This window comes from Rana temporaria, chromosome 2 (genome assembly GCF_905171775.1).
Source record: "Rana temporaria chromosome 2, aRanTem1.1, whole genome shotgun sequence".
NCBI lineage: Eukaryota > Metazoa > Chordata > Amphibia > Anura > Ranidae > Rana > Rana temporaria.
The window spans coordinates 389,605,637-389,631,183 of NC_053490.1; the positions used below are offsets into that span (position 1 = coordinate 389,605,637).

A 25,547-nucleotide genomic window follows, 5' to 3' on the forward strand; every position below is an offset into this window, starting at 1 on the left:
TTATATCAAGAACCAGACAGGTATTTTTGAAATACTTGCTAAAGGACTTTTGGTAATACAACACTTAGACCAAATATATACATTTTATACCTTTTTATGTTTAATTAAAAGACCATTATATAAGTGTTTAACATTTTCTTCTTTTACCAAATGTAGGCAATATGACCTAAGAGAGAGCAGTACTCATTCAGATGTCTTGATTGATTTGACGGAGTATTGTGGCCAATTAGTAGAAGCAAAATGTGTAAGCATCAGTCCTCAGGATAATAACTGCTTGGCCGTTGGAGCCAGTGGGCCCTTTGTCAGGCTGTACGATATTCGAATGATTCACAGTCACAGGTGAGCAATTGCTGGTCTTTGGAGGAGATGACAATAAGAATATTGCTATGTTCAGACTTTTCTTTCCTGTTTGCACTGTAGGAAGAATCTTCAGCAGACACAATCTGGACTACATACATTTTGCTCGAGACAAAAGCCTATCCCAGATGGAGCAGCACAGTATTATGTAGCAGGTGGGAACCATAGTCTGTTCTTTAAATGTATTGTAACCCAAGAACAAAAATTATATATTGCAACTTACCAGTCCTTAGATGTGGTGGCTGCAATCCTTTTCTTTTATTTTTCAGGATTCTTTTCCTTTTCCTTTTAATTTTTATGTTACAAAATAGATAACAAAAATAAAACAAATACCCCAGTCCTAGCTTCAGATGCTTCCAGGAGGCACAGGTGTCCTCATCATCCATGTTTTAGAGATGCCTCTTAGGATAGCTTAGTGCTTGGAATCATGTGAGAATGCACCCAAACCCATTTCAGGAGTACATACTGTAACTGTGGGATGTTGAGTGCCTGGAGCAAACTGTGTTTTTTTGGTTTTGCAGCTTATTTTGTTGGTGTGATGGGGCTTGTAGGAAAGTGTACCTACCATTTGAATAAAGGGGACGCTTTAACAGACCAAAAGAGCAAATATAAAAAGTTCATTGATGGGGGGGGGGGGGGGGTTTATAAACCTTTTCAATTTTCTAATTTCATCTATTTCTGTTTCCAGTTGGACAACCACCCTTTAGCTTATTACATATTCATCAATATACTATTATTATTTTTTTTTTTTTTTTTTTTTTTTTTTTTTTTAGGGTTTTCTAAAACTATAGGCATCATTTTGAAGACTCCACGGGAGACTTGTACAAGCCTTGGATTGATTTTCTCCAATGGGGGGATTATAGAATATCGGAATTGTTATTTACTACAGACTGTTTTTTAGGGAATGAGTAGGGGTACAATATACCCTATATTTATTCACCCTGTGGGGATGGTCAACCAGGTCAAGGTTGTGGGGAAGAGGCCCGTGCTCTCGCAAGCATGGAGACAAGGTTCTTTGCCCACTCACCCCTCACCCCCCTTTCCTACATGCTCAGTTTGGTATGGATTTTGGAGGGGACCTCATGCCATACTTTGTATTTATTTTACTTATCTCCACCCTCCCCCCCCTCCAAAAAAATATATTTTAGAGCCAAAGGTCCTGCTGTGGATTGGGGGAAATTCGCACAACAGGGAGGAGTCATTGTTCAGGTGCCAGCTTCTAACAGCCAATGCAAAAATGGATTTCGGCATTTTACATTTGTTCACCTTCATTCAGGTTCCCTTAAACAGGACAGAGACTTGTTCCATGTAAAAAAAAAAATGGACATGAACAGATAAGGATGTAAATAGATGATCATCCATTTACATCTGCTTGCCCATAGAAATGCATTGCTTTACATTTTTTATCCATCAACGGAATAAAAAAAAGGGATAGGTGGGTTGCCCGTGTGATAGGGGCTTGAAGCTGCTGCAAGCCAACCTGTGGTTTGTGATGTACCAGACATTTTATTGTTTTGCTTGTTTAATGAAATATCCCTGGTCACGGAACACTATTTTTCTTTTAGGCCACCTTCCAGTCAAGCTACCAGATTACAACAACCGGTTACGTGTTTTAGTGGCCACATATGTAACCTTCAGTCCAGATGGAACTGAGCTATTGGTCAACATGGGAGGGGAGCAGGTAAGGTTGTTTGTAAATAGATTATTTTTATTTTTCTGTCAACTTTTCCTGATGTGTGAAAATACATTGTTCCCTAGGTCTATCTGTTTGATTTAACGTTCAAGCAAAGACCTTGCACATTTTTACTACCTAAATCCCACCATAATTCTGGAGGTAAGTAAAGATTTACTTTTTTCTAAAGATACAGTATCTCACAAAAGTGAGTACACCCCTTACATTTTTGTAAATATTTTATTATAACTTTTCATGTGACAACACTGAAGAAATTACACTTTGCTACAATGTAAAGTAGTGAGTGTACAGCTTACACTCAGTGTAAATTTTCTGTCCCCTCAAAATAACGCAACACACACCCATTAATGTCTAAACCGCTGGCAGAAAAGTGAGTACACCCCTAATTGAAAATGTCCAAATTGGGCCCAATAAGCCATTTTCCCTCTCCGATGTAATGCGACTCATTAGTGTTACAAGATCTCAGGTGTGAATGGGGAGCAGGTGTGTTAAATTTGGTGTTATAGCTCTCACTCTCTCATACTGGTCACTGGAAGTTCAACATGGCACCTTATGGCAAAGAAGTCTGAGGTGCTGAAAAAAAATGAATTGTTGCTCTTCATAACGATGGCCTAGGCTATAAGAAGATTGCAAAGACCCTGAAACTGACTGCAGAATTGTGGCCAAGACCATACAGCGGTTTAACAGGACAGGTTCCACTCAGAACAGGTCTCGCCGTGGTCGACCAAATAAGGTGAGTGCACATGCTCGGCATCATATCCAGAGGTTACCTTTGGCAAATAGACGTATGAGTTCTGCCAGCATTGTTGCAGAGGTTGAAGGGGTGGAGGGTCAGCCTGTCAGTGCTCAGACCATTTGCAGCACACTGCATCAAATTGGTCTGCATGGCTGTCATCCCAGAAGGAAGCCTCTTCTAAAGATGCTGCACAAGAAAGCCCACAAACAGTTTGCTGAAGTCTAGCAGACTTAGGACATGGTTTACTTTACTGGAACCATGTCCTGTAGTCTGATGAGACCAAGATAAACCTATTTGGTTCAGATGGTATCAAGCGTGTGTGGTGGTGGTGTCAAGCTGAGGGTAAAGGTAATAGACAGGCCAAGCATGTTTTCAGACCTAAACCCTATAGAGCAGTGGTTCTCAACCTTCTAGTGCCATGACCCCTTGATAAAATTTTCCAAGTTGTGGGGACCCCTAACAGTAAAATTATTTTTGTAGCATGGGTTGTCAGCACCCAAGGCATGCCAAGTAATTTGCGCCTAAACCACAGACATTTAGTGCTCCATGAGTCCTTTTAATGGCAACTATAATCACACTCACTGTGTCTCTGACTTTGTGGTTTCTCGCAGCAGTGACACCTATGCCGAAATCAGGAGATGGGGTCTCCTCTAGCCCATCCCACTTCACATTCCTCACCAGTCAGCTGACCTCAAGTCTCTGCCCCCCAGCGATGCTGTGAACTGAATGGGCACCTCCGAAGAGGCTGAGTGGGTGGCCGTGGGCTCCAGGAACAACCCAGCTGGGCAGCCACAGGCTCCAGGGACAGCCCTGCTGGGTGGCTGCAAAAAGTCTGGGAGAGTGGTGCGGGCTTCAGGAATAGCCCAGGATTCGGTGACCCCTGTCAAATTATCATTTGACCCCCAAGGGGGTCCCGACCCCCAGGTTGAGAACCACTGCTATAGAGCATCTGTGGGGCATCCTCAAATGGAAGGTGGAGGTGCGCAAGGTCTCTAACATCCACCAGCTCCGTGATGTCATCATGGAGGAGTGGAAGAGTATTCCAGTGGCAACCTGTGAAGCTCTGGTGAACTCCATGCCCAAGAGGGTTAAGGCAGTGCTGGAAAAAAAATGGTGGCCACACAAAATATTGACACTTTGGGCCTAATTTGGACATTTTCACTTAGGGGTGTACTCACTTTTGTTACCAGCACTTTAGACATTAGTGTGTTTGAGTTATTTTGAGGGGACAGCATATTTAAACTGTTACACCGACTACTTTACATTGTAGAAAAGTGTAATTTCTTCAGTGTTGTCACATAAAAAGATATATAATAAAATATTTACAAAAATGTGAGGGGTGTACTCACTTTTGTGAGATACTGTATACAGTTTTCCCCCTTACATGTGATGTAAATGATAGCCTAATGTTTTCATTTTAATACTAACCATGCCTTCAAAAATCACTTGGTTACCAGTACCGTAATTCCCAGGCCATTTTCAGTTTGACTGACAATTATTGTGACATTTAATGCTTTACTCAAATTAGTTTTATACAATTTTTGTTAAACAGAGGTTTCTTATTGTATTTAATTACCACTTTTTTATATTTTAATATAAAAAAATACCCTATTTCTGATTTAAAAAAAAAAAGGCCAGAATAGTATGACAAACCCACAAAGGACACTTATTTTTGGGTGGAACATATAACATGTTCCCAGTGCTGCAGCCGCCACCCGCTGCCTCCATCTCTTCCCTGTGGCAGCAGTATGTGGAGAAGTTCCCCATACTAGCTGTCTGTTTTTATGGCAGCGAGGCTGTACGGGGCTCCATCCACATGGCAGCGTCATTCATACACAGAGCTTTGTGTATGAATTGACTACAAGTCCCAACAGCCATAGCGGATGTCGGTTTGTAGTTCTCAATGAACTATCACAGCACTGTTGTTCACAGCACTGTTGTAGTTCATTGAGTCTTCCTGTCAGCGAGTATCGGCTTACCTGTATGGGATGTACAGGTAAGCATATACACTGACAGTTTGTAGAAGATCTGCATGCCATCAGTGATCTCCTGATCGCTGTCTCAATGCTTTTCAGTCTCCCAATACAAAAAATAACTGCACATTTTTTTAACTGCAGAAAGATGTGTATTTTTTTTGTGTAAAGGTGCTTTTATTTTTTTGGAACTGAACAAACATGTCAATACTGAGGGGGGTTAAACATGGAGCTTGAGAATGCTGCAATAGATACATTAATGTACAGGTCATACATAGAGGAAGGAGGAAGAGAAGGGGTTAATGTACTGGTCACACAGTTACAGAATGAAGGTGAAGGAATAAGATTTAGATGTGCAAAATAAGGGAGGTTAATTTACTGGTCATAGGGCCAATATCCGATATAGTATGTGCAAGGGGGATAGGGGCAGGATAATAAAAATAAATATGTGCAACAGAATATAGCTGCTGGTCCATTCGTTCTGTCTTATGATGGCAGGATACACAGTGATCGGCTATTTATCCAGTGTGTTCCCCTTGGCTTTTTACCTATTTTGTTACAGTACAGCCTTTTTGTTCATGTTTTTTTTTTTTTTTTATCCTTGTACCCTCTTACATCTACCTTGTTGAACTTGGTAAATGTATGGACAAAAGACCAAGTAGCAGCCTTACAGATCTGAGCCATCGAGGCCTGGTGATGCACTGCCCATGAAGCACCAACTGCTCTAGTTGAGTGCTCTTTCACCTGAAAAGGAGGGATCTTCTTTTCTAAGCCATAGGCCTGAATAATGACTTGTCATTAATGACAATGATTTCAACGCTGCCTGGCCCTTCCTTGGGCCCTGTGACAGAATAAACGGACAATTAGTCTTTTGTATCTGAGCCGTAGCTTGCAGATAAACTTTTACCGCTCTTACAACATCTAAAGTATAGACTCTGTTCCTCCTGCGTACTGCGGATCTGGAAAAAAGACTGTAGGACCATATCTTGATTCAGATGAAATCCTGAAACCGCCTTAGGTAAAAAAAAGTCGGGTGAGGACGCAGCACCACCCTGTCATCATGAATAATCCTATACGGCTCTTTACACTAAAGAGCCACCAATTTCGATACCCTCCTTACTGAGGATATGGCTATGAGAAAAAAACAGTTTCTTTGTCAAAAGACTTAAAGTGGTTGTAAAGCCAACCACACAACTTGCACCTACAGGTAAGCCTAGATTAAGGCTTATCTGTAGATGCAAGAAATATCTCCTTAACCTACAACCCACTGAGCGTGCCGTTTTTGTGAATGGCAATATTTGGGTTACTGCCGTGTTTTGCGCATGCCCGGGTATCTGCCGGTCCCATGCGCGGGAGTGACGTCATCCGGCCAATCACAGCGCCGGAGCGGCGAAAACAGGAAGAAGCTCCAGGGGACATGGCGGCGGTGGATGGGACAGAGGAGGGCTTCGGTCTAAGGTAAGTGCCACATAATGAGCTAGTATGCTGTGCATACTAGCTCATTATGCCTTTCTCTTGCAGGTGTTGTATTTAAAAAAAAAAAAATCGTGAGGGTTTACTTGCTCTTTAAAGAAGCATGGTGTAATGGTTCAAAAGGTAGTTTCTGTAAAACGAACAATACCAAATTCAAATGCCATGGGCATACGGGAGACTTAACCGGCGGATTCAAGCGCAGTGCTCCCTGAACAAAGGCCCGGACTAGGGAATGAGAGGCAAGTGGTCTTTGAAAGAATACCGACAAGGCTGAGATTCGGCCCTTGATAGTGCTCAAAGCCAACTTCATTTTTAAGCCCAACTGAAGAAAGGCAAGAATCCTATTAATGACATACTTTTTATGGTGCCATCTTCTGGGTTCACACCAGGACGTATGCCTTCCAGATTCTGTAGTAGATGAACCTGGAGGCTTGCTTCCTAGCATTAACCAGAGTGGATAGGACTGGGCCTGAGAGCCCACGTTTTCTCAGAATGTGGGTCTCAACAGCCAAACCGTCAAACTTAGACTTTGTAAGGCAGGGTGGAATATTGGACCCTGCGATAGTACATCCGAGTGTACTGGGAGAACCCAAGGTCTTCCTTCTGCCATCTTTACGATTGCCGCGTGCCAGGGTCTCCTGGGCCAAGCCGGTGCGGCCAAAATGACCGGCTTTCCTTCCCTCTTGACTCTCTGAAGAAATCGTGGGAGAAGTGGAACTGACGGGAATGCATAAATCGGAGAATATCGATCCCACGAAATTGTCAGGGCATCCAACCCTTGAGCAAAAGGATTTCTTGTTCTTGACACAAAGTTGTCCAGTTTTGTGTTTGAACCTGGAAGCCAACAGGTCCACATCTGTGGTACCCTATTTCTGACATATGATCTGAAATATGTCGGGGTGTAGAGACCATTATCCTGGACTCAGTTGCTGGAAGCTTAAAAAAATCCGCCTGTCAATTTTCTGAGCATCCAGACTTCTGGTACCCTCTTGGTAATTGATATAGGCCACAGCTGTAGCATTGTCGGACTGTATCCGAACAGGACAACCCTGTAGTCTGTAAGACCAGACTCTGAGGGCCAGATAAATTGCCAGAATCTCCAGAATGTTGACGGGTAGGAGCTTTTCAGCTCCGGACCACTTCCCAATGGCAGATGCTTCTTCCAGAACTGCCCCCCCCCAGCCTAGAAGGCCGACAACTGTGGTTACCATTTTGCAGGTAACCGGAGTAAAGGATCTTCCTTTTCTATAGATTTTGAGGGAGCAACCACCAATTGAGGCTCTGGCGAACCTTTGGAGATAAGATCATTGGAAGGTCCAGGGCCTGAACATCTTTGTTCCTAGCGGACAGAATTCTGCCCTGCAACGGCCTTGAGTGAAACTAAGCGTAAGGGACAGCCTCGAATGAGGCTACCATCTTTTCCAATAATTTCATGCATAGACGGATGGAAGGCCTTCTTTTTGCCTTTATCACTCGGACCACGTCTCCTATGGCTTTTGCCTTTGGCTTGGGAAGTAATACCCTGCTTTGGGACATGTCTATAACCATGCCCAGATAATCCAGCGTATTCTGAGGCTGTAAGGAGGATTTTTCAAGATTGAGGACCTAGCCTAGGTACTCTAAATACTCCACTGTGATGTGCACATTGTGTTCCAAGCGTGTTGCAGACTGATCTTTGAGCAACAACTCTTACAGATAGGCTGTTACTGCTATGCCCCGTGCCCTCAGCCTTGCCAGGGGCGGGGCTAGTATTTTCGTGAACACTCGAGGTGCAGTAGCCAGACCGAAAGGGAGGGCCACAAACAGAAAGCAGCGCTGATCCACCGCAAACCTTAGAAATCTTAGTTGAGTGGGGAATATTGGCACATGTAGATATGCATCGCTGTCCATTGATGTGAGAGACGATACCGCTCTAAAAACTGCTGATCCCTTGGCTTTGCTTCCGTCCCACTAAACCAAAAGGGTGCTGGCTATGCACAGGTGCATTGGATAGAAGAAAATCCTGGACTGCCGCACTCCTTAAAACAATGTTTTTTATTGTACAAATGAAATCCAAAAAAAAAGTAGATATGCATCTCTGATGTCTATTGGTGCCAGGAATTCTCCTCCCTGGAGGGTGGAGACAGCTGAATGGACAGACTCCATGCGAAAGGAGCGGATGTTCAGAAACTGATTCAGGTTTTTCAGATCTAGAATAGGTCTGACATCTCCGTTTGGTTTTGGAACCATGAAAAGGTTTGAGTAGAACCCTGAGCCCTGAACTTCTGGGGCTAACTATGATTACTATATGGGCTATGATTACCCCTTGGGCCAAGATGTTCCAAGGCAAAAAACAAAAGCCTTCTTTTTTCTGGATCTTTGGCAATTCTTGATCTTAGGAAATGGGGAGGCTGAAGTTCTCTGAATTCCAGCTTGTAGCCTGAGGACACCGTGGAGATGACCCACTTGTCCTGAACTTCTTCCCGCCAGGCGTTTGCAAATTGCAGCAGCCTTTCCCCCACTCGGCCGAGTGGGGGCATCACTTCCTAGGGAAGTTTTGGGGTTCTGTTTGGAAGTTTTGAACCCCAACTCCTTTTCTGCCCTTGGACTTGGCTCTGGGCCTTTCCCCTAGTATTAGACTGGGGAGGCCGTCGCTACTGCCTGGAGAATAAGGTTCCAGGGGCTGGGGAAAGAGAACGCTTAAATGAAGGACATTTACTCTTCTTTTTAACTGGCAACAGAGTAGACTTGCCTCCGGTAATCTTTTAGATGTATTTATCCAAATCCTCCACCAAATGGGAATGCCGCCAAGTGTCTTTTGCAAGAAACCTCGGCTTCCCAATGTTTTAACCAAAGGGACCTGCCCATGTGAACCAGCAGGAGATTCAAGTGGGATGCTTGCTGAACAGAGTCCATAATCGCATCAATCGTAAAACACAGGGCCTTAGGAAGGTCCTCATAAACCTCAATCTCCTCTGTAGGGAGGAGGTTAACCATCTGCTTCATTTGTTCCTTGAGGAACTGACATATGCCAATCGCTGCAACTGCAGGTTGTACTACAGCACCGGAGGAGGCTTTCAATAAAGATTCCAGCTTTTTATCGTTTGGATCCTTCAAGCCCTGAGCATTGTCTATTGTCAGGCTTTTGTTTGCACAAGAAATAGTTGCATCTATAGCAGGTACCCCCCATTTCCTAGTGAAACCTTCCTCCATAGGATAAAGGAGGGAAAACTGCTTAGTAGGAGAAAACAGTTTTTCTGGGTAAACCCAGTCATCATCCATCAGTTTATCCAGCAAGGGATGAACTGGAAAGGAGCATGCAGCCTGTGGGGATTTCCAAGATCCCAAAGAGGAAAACGAGGACATAGAAGCTTCAACAGGAGGCAATTTGTAAGTGGCACGCACCATCTCTGCATAATATTGCACCTGCATCTTTAGCGACTGAGAGGTAGAGGAATCTTCTCATCCTCTGAGTCCTCAGAATGCACCTGATCCTCATCTCCAGAAGGGGATTTTTCACCCTCAGAATGCTCATCTGATGAGGGAGCCAGAGCAGATGAAGGGGATCTACCCTGTTTTCTGACACCTTTAAGGAGGTTGTGATTATAGTAGCAATCCTTCCTTCTAAGCCATCCAAAGCAACTTTTAAAGTGTCCTCAGTGACGTATACAGGAGCTGGCATAGGAGAAGCTGCAAAACCAGACAGGGGCACATGATCATCCTGTGAGGCTGCTACCAGACTGACAAGGGGGATGGTAAACTGCAGGCATGCTCAGAATCCTTAGCCATAAGCAGGGATTTCCTAGTGCCTCTTTTACTAGCCCTTGTACCTCTTATTGGGGACATAGTACCTCTGCTTTGCAGTACAGGACTATCACAAAAATGCAATCACTGTTGTGCTATAGTCCTTCTTTTTTTTTTTATTGGAAAAAACAACTTTATTACTACAAAGTACATATTACATGACACTCAAGCACATTTGTCAATAAAAGTACAGTTTCATATGGTAAAATGCTTAGAGATTTTATTCACCTAGATACCGCTAGATATACATTCACTTGTTCACAAGGACAATGGAGCATTTTGATGTAGAACACCCCCCGTGAGAGGCAGAGTCAGACACATGTTTCTCCATCCTCTAGCCACCGGTCCCATACTTTGGAATACTTTTGCGTGGAACCCCTGTGTGTGTAAATCAGCTTTTTAAATGGCAAAGTATCATTAACGGCCTTTTTCCACATCTGTAGAGAAGGGGGCAAATCCTGCATCCATCTCTGGGCGATCACCTTCCGTGCTATAAAAATGTTTCAAAAAGGATTTTTTTTTTTTTGATATTTTATCAACCTCTACGTCATGCAGTAATCCCAGAATATACAACTTGGGGTCAAGTACCACATGGGATCCCATATTGTCATGCAGAAAGTGAACAACCTGCGTCCAGTATGTCTGAATATTTGGACAGCTCCAGATGAGATGGTAAAACGTACCAAGCGTGGACTGACACAAGCGACAGGTCGGATTGGATGTGCGTTGGAATTTTGGCCAACCTCAGTGGTGTTAGGTAGGCTCTGTGAACAATATACGTTTGCAACAGTCTATCTGACAGCTTAGGGGATGCAGTCTTGGTTCCCTCAAGTATTTTGTCCCAGTCTGCGTCTTATATTGGGCCTACGTCCTGTTCCCAAGCCGTCTTGGCCTTCTGAGAGACGGCCACTGTACCCCGGCGTCTGATGATGTAGCACAGGTGCAAAATAAGCTTGGAGGGGTCACTCCCCAGAACAATACCTAGCACTGGTGGGGGTTCCGTCTCTACATCCAGAGACGGCAGCTGGGTTCTGAGTGCATGACGGAGCTGCAGGTATTTAAAAGCTAAGTGCTGTGGGAGCGAAAATTCCTCTCTAAGTGCCTGAAACTGTTTGAATCCAGGGTTTGATAGGACTTGGTGTAAGTATATTATGCCGTACCTAGCCCAGACCACTGAGTCGGGAATCTGTTAGTTCTGGCATATAGCTGTTAAGCCACAGTGGGGTATGAGTTGTGCCTTAAGGCCTGCTTATTTGGTTGTTTCCCGCGGAGGATAGCCTGTAAGGTCGTGTGCATCGGGTTCCAGGGTTTATCGCAAACTAAAGACCTATAACGTTGGAGTTCCGAGATATTGAAGTGGTATAGGTGAGAGAGCTGTGAGGCCAAGTAATAGTCATAAAGGTCTGGGAGGAAAGCGCCGCCCATGTCCGTTGGGTTCTTTTAAAATGTGCCAAGTTGGTTGTGTCTGCCAGTCCCCCAAACAAATGAATTCAGAATAGCTTCCATTTGTTTAAATATTTTTAAGGGTATGTATAAAGGGGAATACCACACCATATACAGAAGTTTGGGCAATATAATCATTTTTATAATATTTATGCGCCCCATCACCCCCAACGGTAATCTAGCCCTCGTCTGCGTTTTGAGTTTGATCATGTCAAATAGCGGTGCCACATTCAGGGGTGTATAGTCTGTCAAATTCCTGGTAACCTCAACTCCCAGGTATCTAATCCTGGATACTCTGGAGAGTGGCAACAGAGGGGTCACCATAGGGGGGGGGAAAGATATCTATGGGGAGAATTTGGGACTTACCTTTTATCCCCGCCGCAGGAAAGCTACTGAAATAGTAGATTCAGCCTTCACCCATCACGGCGGGCAATGTTGTGCCAATCTTCAGGTTTACCATGGGTTCTCACTTGGAGGTAACTGCCAGTAACTTTTTGTGCTACAGTTGCATTAGTACACCAAAGCCTGGATCCCAGAGCCCAGACCTCCGCAGAGAGACATTACAGGCAAACCTTGTTTCTTCTTTACACGAGGCCCAGGTACCACCCATCTTAGGCTTTTGATATCGGCCCGAGGCATGGATCCGGTTATAGCTCCTAGGCCTCCGCAGAAAACCATCAAGAGCTTTTTTTTCTTAGCACATGTTCAACGTGACCAACCACCTTAGACACTGGCGAAAAAACGGAGGTACTCTCCATTTGGGAGGGGGTTCTATAGGGGAGGAACTCAATTCTAATTGGGTTTACCAGTGTCCAATCACCTGTGGTGACTACATAACCCATTAAGTAATTAAGGCTCTGTGTCCCATGATGTATGAGCAATAAATACAGATCTTTACTTGTAAACAAGTGTCAGAAAAGGGCCTGGTCAGCAAGTAGCTAAAAAGGTTTTGGCTGAACATACAATATAAAGCAGAACTAAGCCCAATCGATTTAACGGTTTCCCAAAACCGTTGCATAAAAAAAAACAAAAAAAACAGGCAACCTGCCAAGTTTATCACAACATTGCTTAGGCAGAAATAAAAAAACATTGTAACATTTTGTTCTTAGTTCAAAGGAATCAACTTCGGTCTGTAAATGAGGTCAATTTAACCACTTAAAGACTAAACCTTTTTCTGACACTTGTTGCTTACAAGTTAAAATCTGCTGGAAAATTACTTGGAACCCCCAAACATTATATATGTTTCTTTTTTAGCAGAGACCCTAGAGAATAAAATGGCGGTTGTTGCAATATTTTATGTCGCACTATATTTGCGCAGTTTCATTTCAAATGCAATTTTTTTTTTAAATAATACACTTTAATGAATAAAAAATAAACTAAGCCCAATTTTTTTGTATAATGTGAGATGTTGCGCCATAAGAATCGTGAGAGAATGGTGATCTTTATTCTAAGCAAAAAAATTGTTGATTCTCATTTTATCCAGAACTAATCTAAAACAAAAACATTGTATAGTTTCACTTGAATGTGATGGATTGTGTAAAGTAGTAGGTTTAGTAGATTTATTTGTACTATTTATTTTATCAGTGAATTTTGTGCTTTCAGAAGTTCAGAATGGGAAAACCACAAGCAATGGACTTAGTTTGTACAGTAATGGTTTGCGTGTCAGTGATGCCAAGACCGTGGTGGGGTAGGAGCATCTCTTATGAAACTTTTTTTTGTATTCAGTCTTTTGTCTAAAGTCAAAGTCAAGGCACCACAATAAATGCATTGCACAGTAGTGAAACCTCCACCACATGCATTAAAAGCCTTCATAAGAATAGGTAGAACCAAAAAACCCTTTTAATATCTATTTTGAAGATGCAGTTTAAGAGGAAGGATCATTACAAAAGGTGGATTTGATAACATGTGACATAATCTGGAGAGATTTTTCTCTGTTATTCCAGTGGCATGGCACTGAGAGGAACTAGCGTATCAATCAGCTTCTACAGGCTGAGGAAAATGCCAATGTGTCTTCCTCCAGTGCACACTACAAGCTGTTGTGGCATTGGACATGATTAAACTGCTGCTTTTTTTCTATGATGCCACCACTACAGAACATAGGAAGTGTTACGAGTAATGTTTTTAAAGGTAAATCACAAATGCCAAACTACCATCCAGTGTCATAAAAAAAAAAACTTTATCTGAGAAAAAAATTATATATATATATATATATATATATATATATATATATATATATATATATATATATATATCTCATATATTTTGTGTGTAGCGGTTCAAAAGATCCACACATCACCCTGCTGCCTGACCCCCCTCCATTCATCCATCTTGAGACAATGAACAGTCATTTGCGTTGTTTTGTTTTATTTGGGGGATATAACTTGGATGGGGTGAGGAGGATATGGAACATAGAACAAGTTCGTGCTTGTCATGTTAAAGTGAATTCAGCTTTACATGAGCAAGCGTTTTACTTCATATCTTCAAGAAAAATATAGCAGTATATACAGTTGCAAGAAAAAGTATGTGAACCGTTTTGGAATGATATGGATTTCTGCACAAATTGGTCATAAAATGATCTGATCTTCATCTGAGTCACAACAATAGAAAATCACAGTCTGCTTAAACTAATAACACACAAAGAATTAATTAAATGTTACCATGTTTTTATTGAACACACCATGTAAACATTCACAGTGCAGGTGAGAAAAAGTATGTGAACCCCTAGACTAATGACATCTCCAAGAGCTAATTGGAGTGAGGTGTCAGCCAACTAGAGTCCAATCAATGAGATGAGATTGGAAGTGTTGGTTACAGCTGCACTGCCCTATAAAAAAAACACACACCAGTTCTGGGTTTGCTTTTCATAAAAAAGCATTGCCTGATGTGAATGATGCCTCGCACAAAAGTGCTCTCAGAAGACCTACGATTAAGAATTGTTGACTTGCATAAAGCTGGAAAGGGTTATAAAAGTATCTCCAAAAGCCTTGCTGTTCATCAGGCCATGGTAAGACAAATTCTCTAAAGTCTGTAAATAGAGAAAGTTCAGCACTGCTGCTACTCTCCCTAGGAGTGGCCATTCTGTAAAGATGACTGCAAGAGCACAGCGCAGACTGCTCAATGAGGTGAAGAAGAATCCTAGAGTGTCAGCTAAAGACTTTCAAAAGTCTCTGGCATATGCTAACATCCCTGTTAGAGAATCTACGATACGTAAAACGCTAAACAAGAATTGATTTCATGGGAGGATACCACAGAGGAAGCCACTGCTGTCTAAAAAGAACACTGCTGCACGTTTACAGTTTGCACAAGAGCACCTGGATGTTCCACAGCAGTACTGGCAAAATATTCTGTGGACAGATGAAACCAAAGTTGAGTTGTTTGGAAGAAACACACAACACTATGTGTGGAGAAAGAGAGACAGAGCACACCAACATTAAAACCTCATCCCAACTGTGAAGTATGATGGTGGGGGCATCATGGTTTGGGGCTGCTTTGCTGCGTCAGGGCCTGGACAGATTGCTATCATCAAAGGAAAAATGAATTTCCACGTTTATCAAGACATTTTGCAGGAGAATTTAAGGTTATCTGTCCACCAGCTGAAGCTCAACAGAAGATGGGTGTTGCAACAGGACAACGACACAAAGCATAGAAGTAAATCAACAACAGAATGGCTTAAACAAAAAAAAATACGCCTTCTGGAGTGGCCCAGTCAGAGTCCTGACCTCAACCCGATTTGAGATGCTGTGGCATGACCTCAAGAAAGCGAGTCGCACAGACATCCCAAGAATATTGCTGAACTGAAACCAGTTCTGTAAAGAGGAATGGTCAAGAATTACTCCTGACAGTTGTGCAAGTCTGATCTGCAACTACAGGAAACGTTTGGTTGAAGTTATTGCTGCCAAAGGAGGTTCAACCAGTTATTAAATCCAAGGGTTCACATACTTTTCCCACCTGCACTGTGAATGTTTACATGGTGTATTCAATAAAAACATGGTAGCATTTAATTCTTTGTGTGTTATTAGTTTAAGCAGACTGTGATTGTCTATTGTTGTGACTTAGATGAAGATCAGATTGCATTTTATGACCAATTTGTGCAGAAATCCATATCATTCCAAAAGTATTTTGCATACTTTTTTCTTGCAACTGTAAGAATACAGTTGGAATAAAATGGCGGACCCTAATTCTGACAGACTTTTACCTCACAACTTTAACTCAGGACACTTCTCCTGCACATCACTTTCCTGTCACAAATTAGTACTCCTGTCCCGCCATCTTCAGCCCACTAGGCCTTACTCTGAATAAGTCCCAGCAGCTTCTGTAATTGATTGTGCTTGGTGACATTTGACTGCATAGTTACTAGGCCCGAGGCCTGCAGAACCTCTCCCCGGGGGGCCTAGTAGTTTAACAGCTCTGTACTTGGAGATGGACTACTGATCCCAGCACAGATAGTCCTACTTGTAAATCCTGCGACATCGATTTTACACATTTCCCCACAGTCTTTCTCTCTCCACTGATCCAGGACTCATCACTGGCCTTGTAATGACGGCGCTCCTTCAGACTCCCGGTGGTACACTCACCGACCTTTTTCATGCCCCAGGTCCTTGATGGAGGATTTTATCTAGACGTAGGTTCCAATAGCCTCCAGCCACTCTCCCAGGCTACTCCGCCGGGCCTCACTCCCCCCCCCCCCCCCCTGCACTGTCTAGTACTCCATCCTCCACTTCTTCCGGCCGACAACTGCCCCCAGTGGCATGTTACCTCAGCCTATATAGGAGGCCTTCCCCCTGCCAACCCTAGTTGGGGATTGGTCAGAGCTCCAACAAGCTGCCTGCCACTCCAGTCCCAGGCCCTGCCTCTTTCTCTGAACATTCTCCTCAGAGACAGGGGAGGCGCCTCAGAACTAGAGCACAGGTGGCAACACCCACTGCTACACTGAACACTCCCAGTCCCAGATCAAAACAAACCGGCCTGCTTAGAGCACAGGCCTGCCTAAATTTGCTATGTTTTCTTTTAGTGCCAGTGAATGGTTCCCCTGCAGTAAAAGTTTGGTAAATGTCATATTCACTGCTTTATAAGCATGCCTCCTAAAAAAGAAACAGAACATCCTAAAAGAAAACCTGGTCAGGGTAGCTAACTCCATTTCTGAGCAGAGCCTGGTTTAATATATAACATATTTTCTCTGTTCATTGAGGGACATAGCTTGACGATAATGAGCAACCTAGGGTTATATTGCCGATCAAAGTAAAAAATTAACACTGGGCACATAGAAATCTGACAACCAGCCCCCTTATATCTATAACACCTACCACCTCACCTGTTCAGTTTAACTTGGTGTTAGTTTAAATGGGTGTTTCATTCCCTTAAAGGGGATGTAAATGTAATTGTTTTTTCACCTTAATGCATCCTATGCATTAAGGTGAGGGACCCCAGAAGACAGGGTTAGGGGACACTCTGTGCAAAACGAGCTGCACAGTGGACGTAAGTATAACATGTTTGTTATTTAAAAAAAAAAAGTTTGCCTTTAGTGACTCTTTAAGCTATATTTTTTGGTTGAATTTGCATTTGTTTTGTTTTTTTATACTATCAACAGCTACTGTTGGATTCAGGCTAGCCATTAGAAGTCCTAAAGGTCTATTCACTTAGCCATCAAGCGCAGATTTTACTACTTTATTAGGTATAGTGATGTTCTCTGCAACTGTTCTACAGTCAGCAGGAGAAATTCATGTTTTAGTTTACACAGAACTCCACAATTCAAGTCAAGCCAGTATTGCTGGGAATTCATTGAAGTGTTGGTGTGACCAGAGCTGTGGCAGTTTTACCTAACCCTGTGTCTTCTCTACCCAGCATTCCTCAGTTTTGTTTATTTTTTCTGGTGTCCTAGAAGCTTTTTTTATTTTTTTTTCGCTCTGCTGAAATAAGTCTAGTTCTTGCTAGCCTTTCTTGCTACGTGGAATTTTTTTCCTGTAGGACTTCAGTCAAGATTCCTCATTACATTGCTGCATCTACATAGCAGCTATACAAGTCAGCATTTTCTCAGAAATAAAGGCTGTACATTGATTCTGCTGGACTGGACATACAATGTGACTTCAGGCACTGGCTCTAAATTGGGGTGCTTTGTGCACTTTACTGTACTGTTGGCTTCAAAGTGTTTATCCTTGAGTAATGCTAAATTCCTGATGGTGTTTGGTACACCTCACCTTCCCTCCAGAGAAACCCTTGCTTTTCCCCATCCTTACCAGTGGGTGGGGCTGTTCATCTAAAACCCTCACTAAAAAATGTACACCAATAATGTCTTTGGATTTTTTTGGTAACTGTGAGGGAATTTGCCCTTTTCTCCCCATCGGCATTGAGAGAATGCATTGAGAACATTTTTGTTTTCTCTTATTGACATTACGTCCTTTTTCAGAGCCCCAACCCCCCCCCCCCCTATTGCTTTGCTGGGAGCCTGGGATTAGGGGAAAGACATCCAGATGGTCTCTGTGGACTAGAACGTCTCTAGTATGCCCAGTTGACCTCTTCAGGTGCAAGAGGGGGTCTCTTTTTTCATAGCTCTGGGGGTACTTCACTTGCTGGGGTGTCCCATACCTCAGGGATCGACAAATCCCAGTCGCCATGGCGACTAGAAATAGGGTCCTGGCGACTTGGCTTGTGAGCTGGCGCCATCTGGTGGTGAGCCGTTGGTATTATAAGTTATTACCACCAGATGTGTAAGCTGGCGCCATCTGGTGGTGGCCGTTGGTATTACAAGTTAAGCATTACAAGTTAAACAGCAATTCTAATGTAATGTTTCACTATTTTCACTGCCATCTTCTTCCCTCTAATTAGAACTCCCAAACATTATACTTTCTGTCACGCCGTATTTGCGCAGCGGTCTTGCAAGCGCACTTTTTTTGGGAAAAAATTACACTTTTTTTAATAAAAAAGATAAGACAAGAGTAAAGTTATCCCCATTTTTTTTAATATTATGAAAGATAATGTTACGCCAAGTAAATTCATACCCAACATGTCACGCTTCAAAATTGCATCCGCTCGTGGAATGCCGACAAACTTTTACCCTTTAAAATCCCTTTTTACCCTTTAAAATCTTACGTATGTGTTCGCTTCTGCGCGCAAGCTCGTCGGGACGGGGCACGTTTTCTGGCTCCTAACTTCCAAGCAAATTTGTCAAACCCTGCCATACCTAGTGCCTCAGTCTGATCCTCCAGAACAGGTAGTCCTTGCTTCATTGGGGGGATCCCTTTGTAAGTCAGCTTTCTGAGTTGGGCTTACCTAGGACATCGTAAAGAAGAACCTTGCGATATGGAATAAAAAATATAATATGTAGTACAAAAAAAGCTGCTCCCCCTTAAAAGTGCAATGTGCTGGCTTTAACTGGTGAATATATGTAAATAAGGGGGGCCTAGTGCTCTCATCAACTTGGCTAAACAAATAAAGTGCAAATATGACATAAACATCACTTATGAATAATACAATACACAAATGCATAGGAATTGGTGATTAGATAATCATAAAAATTGCAACGAATGAACAATAAGTGAATATTTCATCAGAAAAAAAGCCCATAAATTGATTGTATTCAACTTCAGTTGTGCACCTTCATTAAGGTCATGTTAAGTGGATCTCGGTGCCCGAACGTCTAGAGACTGATTGATTCAAGGAGATGTCATTATTTCAAAGTATCTGTGTGAAGGGGGGGCAGAGATTGTCATTGTTCCTGTCACAGTGTAAGCACATATAAGCTAAGGGAAATGCCCCATTAAAGCAGTCTTGTTTGACCCTTCAACACACAGCCTCTTCTCGTTCTTGATGGGGGGACCCTCTCTCTCTCTCTCTCTCTCTCTCTCTCTCTCTCTCTCTCTCTCTCTCTCTCTCTCTCTCTCTCTCTCTCTCTCTCTCTCTCTCTCTCTCTCTCTCTCTCTCTCTCTCTCTCTCTCATGGAATGATACCGGTTTTACTTGCATATCGCACTTTGCCAGGGAAAAGGACGTCTCCAATGGCTGATACCCTCTCACTAGCGCGGGTAGCCGTTACATTGGTGGCAGCGGTGGGATGGTCCTTTTATCCAAAGAGCAAGTGCTGAATGGAGTCGCAGTACGCCAGGCTGAAAAGATCCACACTAAAAGATTTATTAGAGTCGTGGTAGGAGCGCCAGCAACAGACCACGGAGGGAGCTGATAGCTGACCTGCTGGAGCTGGACGAAATGGATGGATCCATGGAAGGAACCGAGCCCCTTGTACCGGTCAGCGAGGAAGATGTAATTACTGGGATTGTACAGCGGAGATTATCCTTGTATCCAGAAACGTCCGTGGAACTAATCAACCAGCTGTTCCGGGAAGCAAGGGAAGAGATGCAAACTAAGAGGGGACAAGAACTGGAACTGGTAAGAGCGAGACAGCCCATTACACATGCAGTTCCTACCCCCCCACCCGCGGCTACAGGAAAGAAAATACTGTTCACTGCATTTAAAGCTTTTGTAGAAAGTGAGGAGGAAATCGATGGATATTTGGCGGATTTTGAGAGGCAGTGCTCACTACACCAGGTACCACCAGACCAATGGGTCACTATTTTGTCGGGGAAATTGTCGGGCAAAGCCAATGAAGCCTTTCGGACTCTCGCTCCAGAGGATATTTTACAATATCAGCAAGTTAAAAAGGCGCTGCTAACCCGATATGCCGTAACGCCAGAAGCCTACCGCCGGCGCTTCCGGGAGTCCAAGAAGAAGGCTGTGGACTCCCACATGGAATGGGCCAACCAGTTACAAAGCGTGGCATCCCTTTGGGTCCAAGGGTGCAAGGCCAACACCGGGGAGGAAGTATTGCAGCTGTTCCTAATGGAACATTTCTTCCAAGACCTGGCCGCAGACGTACGAGATCGCCGTCCCGCCAACTTAAACGAGGCGGCTCGGCTAGCAGATGAGTACGCGGAGTCAAGGAAAGTAAGCCAGGGTACTACGCGGCTGGCTCAGAAGGTAGAACCGCGTACTCCAACCATCACCCCACGCCCAGAGTTTCGGGGTCCAGTTCCACCATGTCCTCAGGGGCCTAGCAACTACCCCCGGGATTCGCCTAGGGTGACGTGCCATCACTGCAGCGACACGGGACATATTGCTCGTTATTGCCCTTTGAGAGCTACAAATAACAACTGGAGACGCACAACACCCAACACAGAGGTCACTCCATCACGTCCCTCTGCGGCCCACTGCCTGGAGACCGAGGGGGGGCCCTGAGGAATGTCTGGGAATTTGGCATGAGGCAGACCCAATACAAGCTGCCTCTCCGGATAACCGTCAGCATCACCGTCAGGAGGTACGGGTCAATGGACAAGTAGCACAAGGCCTAAGAGATTCCGGGACTACTATCACTCTGATTCAAAAACATCTGGTAAAGCCAGAGAACGTGTCCACTCGCACAGTTGCCGTCCGGGTCGCAGGGGGTGCTGTATTTCACGTACCCACCGCCCGGGTGCACTTAGACTGGGGAGCCGGGTCAGGAAAGACCACAGTTGGTATCATGGACAACCTACCTGCCGAGGTGGTGCTGGGCAACGACATTGGCCCTCTGACTTCGATTTATTTACCTACACCTGCTTGTCCCGTGACCACCCGCGTTGCTGGAATCAACTCGCTTGCTGCTGAGACCCGGGTAAGACTACCTTCCCTGACATGTACTGTAGATCCGGCACAATATCAAAGTCTAACATGGGAATGTGACAAGTTGGCCAGAGAGAAATCAGAGATGCAACGACACTATGTCATGTATTATGAGATGTCCCGTGGCTTGAACATTGAAATGCACAAACAGGCGGAAATTGTCAAAAGATTAAATGGGATTTGCATCCAGGTGGTGCCGTGTCTGTCCCAAGAGCATCAGCAACAGGTTTTGGGAGCCATTGAGAGAGCAAAGCAAGTGACTGTTCCAGAACTGAATTCTATTATTCACCTTCACCCTCAGCTACCGACCTGGTAAGCCAATGGGAATGCTGACGGACTGTCCAGGCAAACGGAACTTTTACCTTAACAGCAGACCGGACATCCCCAAGTTGACCCGAAAAGGATCAATCCGGGTCTGCCGGAGTGTTCCACAAAAGGGGAGTAGTGTAACGGACCTATGAACTATTCTGCCTACAGAGGACTGCATGACTTGTTACTGAGCTCAAAGGGTTAATTGTAGAGTGACTTTTTCACTGCTAAATGCTAATTGACGCTCTCTTGTGTATTACCAGTTAACAGCCTCCTGCCAGGTGTATGCTAACGTGATGATCTGTGAGTGTGTATTGTTCTAAAGGTTAATTGAATTCTATTGAGAAAGGAATGTGCCCGGCCAGGTCATGTTAAGTGGATCTCGGTGCCCGAACGTCTAGAGACTGATTGATTCAAGGAGATGTCATTATTTCAAAGTATCTGTGTGAAGGGGGGGCGGAGATTGTCATTGTTCCTGTCACAGTGTAAGCACATATAAGCTAAGGGAAATGCCCCATTAAAGCAGTCTTGTTTGACCCTTCAACACACAGCCTCGTCTCGTTCTTGATGGGGGGACCCCCTCTCTCTCTCTCTCTCTCTCTCTCTCTCTCTGGATCTTGGGGATGGAATGATACCGGTTTTACTTGCATATCGCACTTTGCCAGGGAAAAGGACGTCTCCAACGGCTGATACCCTCTCACTAGCGCGGGTAGCCGTTACACATAGGAATACGTGTCTGCAGGGGTAAGGGTTGCATAATGCTGCATAACACGTTCATAGCGCATACTTGCTTGCAAGATGCTTGTTCATAGCTCACATGCTATATGTATGCGTGTATACAGCACGCCCCTTTTTTATGTTTTTTGCTGAAAACATATTTGTATGAATTCACGCTTCCATGAACACACGCTTCCATAGAGGCAGGTGTCTTTAAAGCTGGCCACATGCACATATATGGACTTTTTTTGCATGTGTGTTTATTTACAAGGCTGCTAGGGCCCACCTCTAGCAGGTCTAAAGGCCCAGGGTATAGCAGTAATGGCAAACTCCTGCTGACAGATCAGTCAGTAGCATGACTAGGCCTAGGGGAGTCCAGCATGGTTAAATATCTGGAACTCCTGGGTTAGGATCTCAGTCTGGAGGGAATATGCGGCTTCATTCAAACACAGTTCCCTATGCTCAGTTTTATTCAAGGATGATATAAACACTATTCTGTCGGCCTGGAACGAGTGGATCCTAACCTAGCATTATCCCAGGAGTCTGGTCCCAGGGATATGCTGGAATTTCAGTTGATGGTTCTTACCTGAATGATTGGCAGAAGGGAATATCCTTCATACTCGTTTCCTGGGAGCAGGTTGCGTGGCCTCTAGGGATAGAATCCAGGCCTGGAAGAGACCACGGCACAGGGAAGGTGTTCAAGCTCCAAGGGAGCCTTATCTGCTAGCTTTCTAGAGCTAAGGATGGAGCATCTGGCTTAAGGGCCTGAACGTTTAGGTTACAAGGTTGCTCTGTCTGGCTACAATCTGACTATGCTTCTCTAGTGGTTTACTTTGTTTACCAGGGAGGAGCTTGGTCCTTGCCTATGTCAATTATCATTTCATGGAATACTAGATTGACAGGCGATTCGCTGGAGCCGTCAACAATCGTGTCCGGGAGATTGACCTCTATACCCCGACTTTTTTCTGACCAAATGTCACAGAAACGGTACCCTGTACATAAAGGGTGTTGACGTCCAGGTTCAACAAGAAATTGAGCAAATTTGTGTCAAGGACAAAGGATCCACCCGCATACGTGACAGATGTGTTAGTGATCCCGGGGGACCAGTTGTCGCTGGTTTATGTGTTTCTCCCCCCAGGGCCACAACTTTCGTGACTTCCATGCTACATCAGAAGAGAACGGAAGCTGGCCTAATTGCTCCGGCATTGCCCATACGACCTGACTGTGCAGGGACAGCAGAGGTGATCGTAGAGGAACCAGGGGCCCTTACAGCTTGTCCAGGCCTGCTTTGCAGGGTTACATCTTGTCTTGCATACAGGGGTATTAATGGTTTGGCTGTTCTAGCCCGCATTCTTGAGGATCGGGGTTTTCAGAATCAGCGGCAATTACCTTGATTCATACAGGAGAGCTGGCCTCCAGGACCAGATGTCCTAGGATCTGGAAGACCCATGTTCCTGGTGTGAAACCAAGGGGTGGCACCCTTTGGTAGCATGTCTTAGGTAAAATTCTTGCCTTCCTACATTGGAAAGGTGATGGAGCTAGCCTTAAGTTCCATCAAGGATCCGATCTCAGCCTTGTCAATATTGTCAAGGGTCGCTTGTGTCACACTCTTGATCCGGCCCGTTATACAAGGGGTGACGGGTATAAGTCCGCCAGTTAGGTCGCCCTTGTGCTCAAAGGATTGGATCTAGTGTTGCTGGCTTACAGAGTCAGCACCTGGGGCTGATGCACCATAATTCCCTTCATACTTCTAAGGAGGAAATTTGTGTTCTTGGTTGCGGTTGCCTCCGCAAGTGAGTATTGGCAACTTTCTTTGTATAGAGCCATACTTACATTTTTTTTTTCAAGAAGGGTGATGTTAAATCCTCACCCAACCTTATTTACTAGTAGGAGCTAGTGTTCATTTGAATCTAGATATTCTTGCCTTCCTTGTCTTTTTTCAAGACCTTGGTCCGTGGAAGAAAAGGTTATTTGCTTTCTCTCAATAAGATGAGAGCAGTTAAAAATCTATCTGAAGGCTCCAGATATAGAAACCTAACATTTTGTTTTGCTGCCAGAAGACCCTAGATGTGGGCGGGCAGTGTTCGGATCAGCTATTAAAATGGCTAAACGCTCTCTTGTTGGAGTAAGAGGTCAAGACCTATCTGAAGCGGCTGCTCGTATATGGAAAACTGATGTTGTTGCGCTACCAGGAGGCCCCAGGAAAGGGCAGGCAGCGTCCAAATCAACTGTTGTCAAATGTTGATTCATCAGGTTGTTGTTCAGGCTTGTGGTTTAAAGAGAGGGCTTCCCCCTGTTTCTTTTGGGGTGCACCCTACCAGGATAGTAAGCACTTCATGCGTGGTGCATTACCAAGCCTTTATGACTCAGATTTGCCAGGCCGCAACTTGGTCGTTAGGGATTAGTGAACCTAAGCACAATCAGGTGAACATAAGACGACAGGAGGAGGCAGCCTTTTTTGGCGCAGTATGCTGCAGGCAGCATTATAGGTCCTCATGTCTGATGGGGGTCTGCGTTGTTGGTGTCTCCCTCCCCTCAGTAAGCATTGCTTTGGGACATCCCACTTAGTAATTACTAGACTCTGTGTCCCATGATGTATGATAAAAAAAATAGGATTTTTTATAACCGCTTACCTGTAAAATCCTTTTCTTGGAGTACATCACGGGACACAGAGTTCCCACCCCTCTTGTTTGGGGATATTGGGACACTTAGGGCTCTTTCACACGGAGCTGACCGTTTCCGGGTCCGCTCCGTGTGTCTCCGTCGGGTCAGCGGGGATCCCCGCTCAGCTGTCAGCGGATAGGGCGGTCCCCGCACACAGTGCAGGGACCGCCCTGTCTGAGCTCCGCCCTATGGGGAACCTGATGCAGACGGACCGTCTGTCCGTCTGCATCAGTTCCGCCCTGCCGAACGGAAGAAAAATAGGGTTTCTTCCGTTCGGAAAAGCGGATCCCGACGGACGCGGATGCTCCATCCGCTAACGGACGTGATCCCATAGGGATGTATTACAAGTCCGTTAACGGACTTGTAATAACGGATGAGCGGAACGGACATGTGAAAGTGGCCTTATTGCTTTGCGACAAACTGAGGTGCTCCCAGTATGGGAGGGTTTATATAGGGAGGGAACTTCCTGTTCTAATTGATTACACCAGTGTCCAGCACCAGAAGGTGGAATATAACCCACTTAGTAATTACTAGACTCTGTGTCCCGTGATGTACTCCAAGAAAAGGATTTTACAGGTAAGCTGTTATAAAAAATCCTATTTTTTTTCTAGTAAAATATATTTCTAAAGGTGCTATTTACATGACATTTTCACCACATGTTGGTGACAACCCAGGCAATCCATACATACAAAGAAACCACAACAAATAAGTTCAGAAATTAAGTTATGTGTAATAAAATGGAATTACACAGG

The 25,547-nt window shown here is 44.3% G+C and overlaps 1 protein-coding gene across 5 annotated transcripts in view; it reads left to right on the forward strand.

Annotated features, from left to right (window-relative positions):
• WDTC1 (WD and tetratricopeptide repeats 1) overlaps nucleotides 1-25,547 on the forward strand; it is a 60,626-nt gene that overhangs the window by 23,111 nt on the left and 11,968 nt on the right. For all 5 annotated transcript variants that reach the window (XM_040337990.1, XM_040337987.1, XM_040337988.1 and 2 more), the window contains exons 7-11: nucleotides 157-339; nucleotides 421-512; nucleotides 1,923-2,038; nucleotides 2,116-2,191; nucleotides 13,061-13,145. In XM_040337990.1, the coding sequence (XP_040193924.1) occupies nucleotides 157-339; nucleotides 421-512; nucleotides 1,923-2,038; nucleotides 2,116-2,191; nucleotides 13,061-13,145 (552 nt within the window). The remainder of the gene's footprint in view (nucleotides 1-156; nucleotides 340-420; nucleotides 513-1,922; nucleotides 2,039-2,115; nucleotides 2,192-13,060; nucleotides 13,146-25,547) is intronic.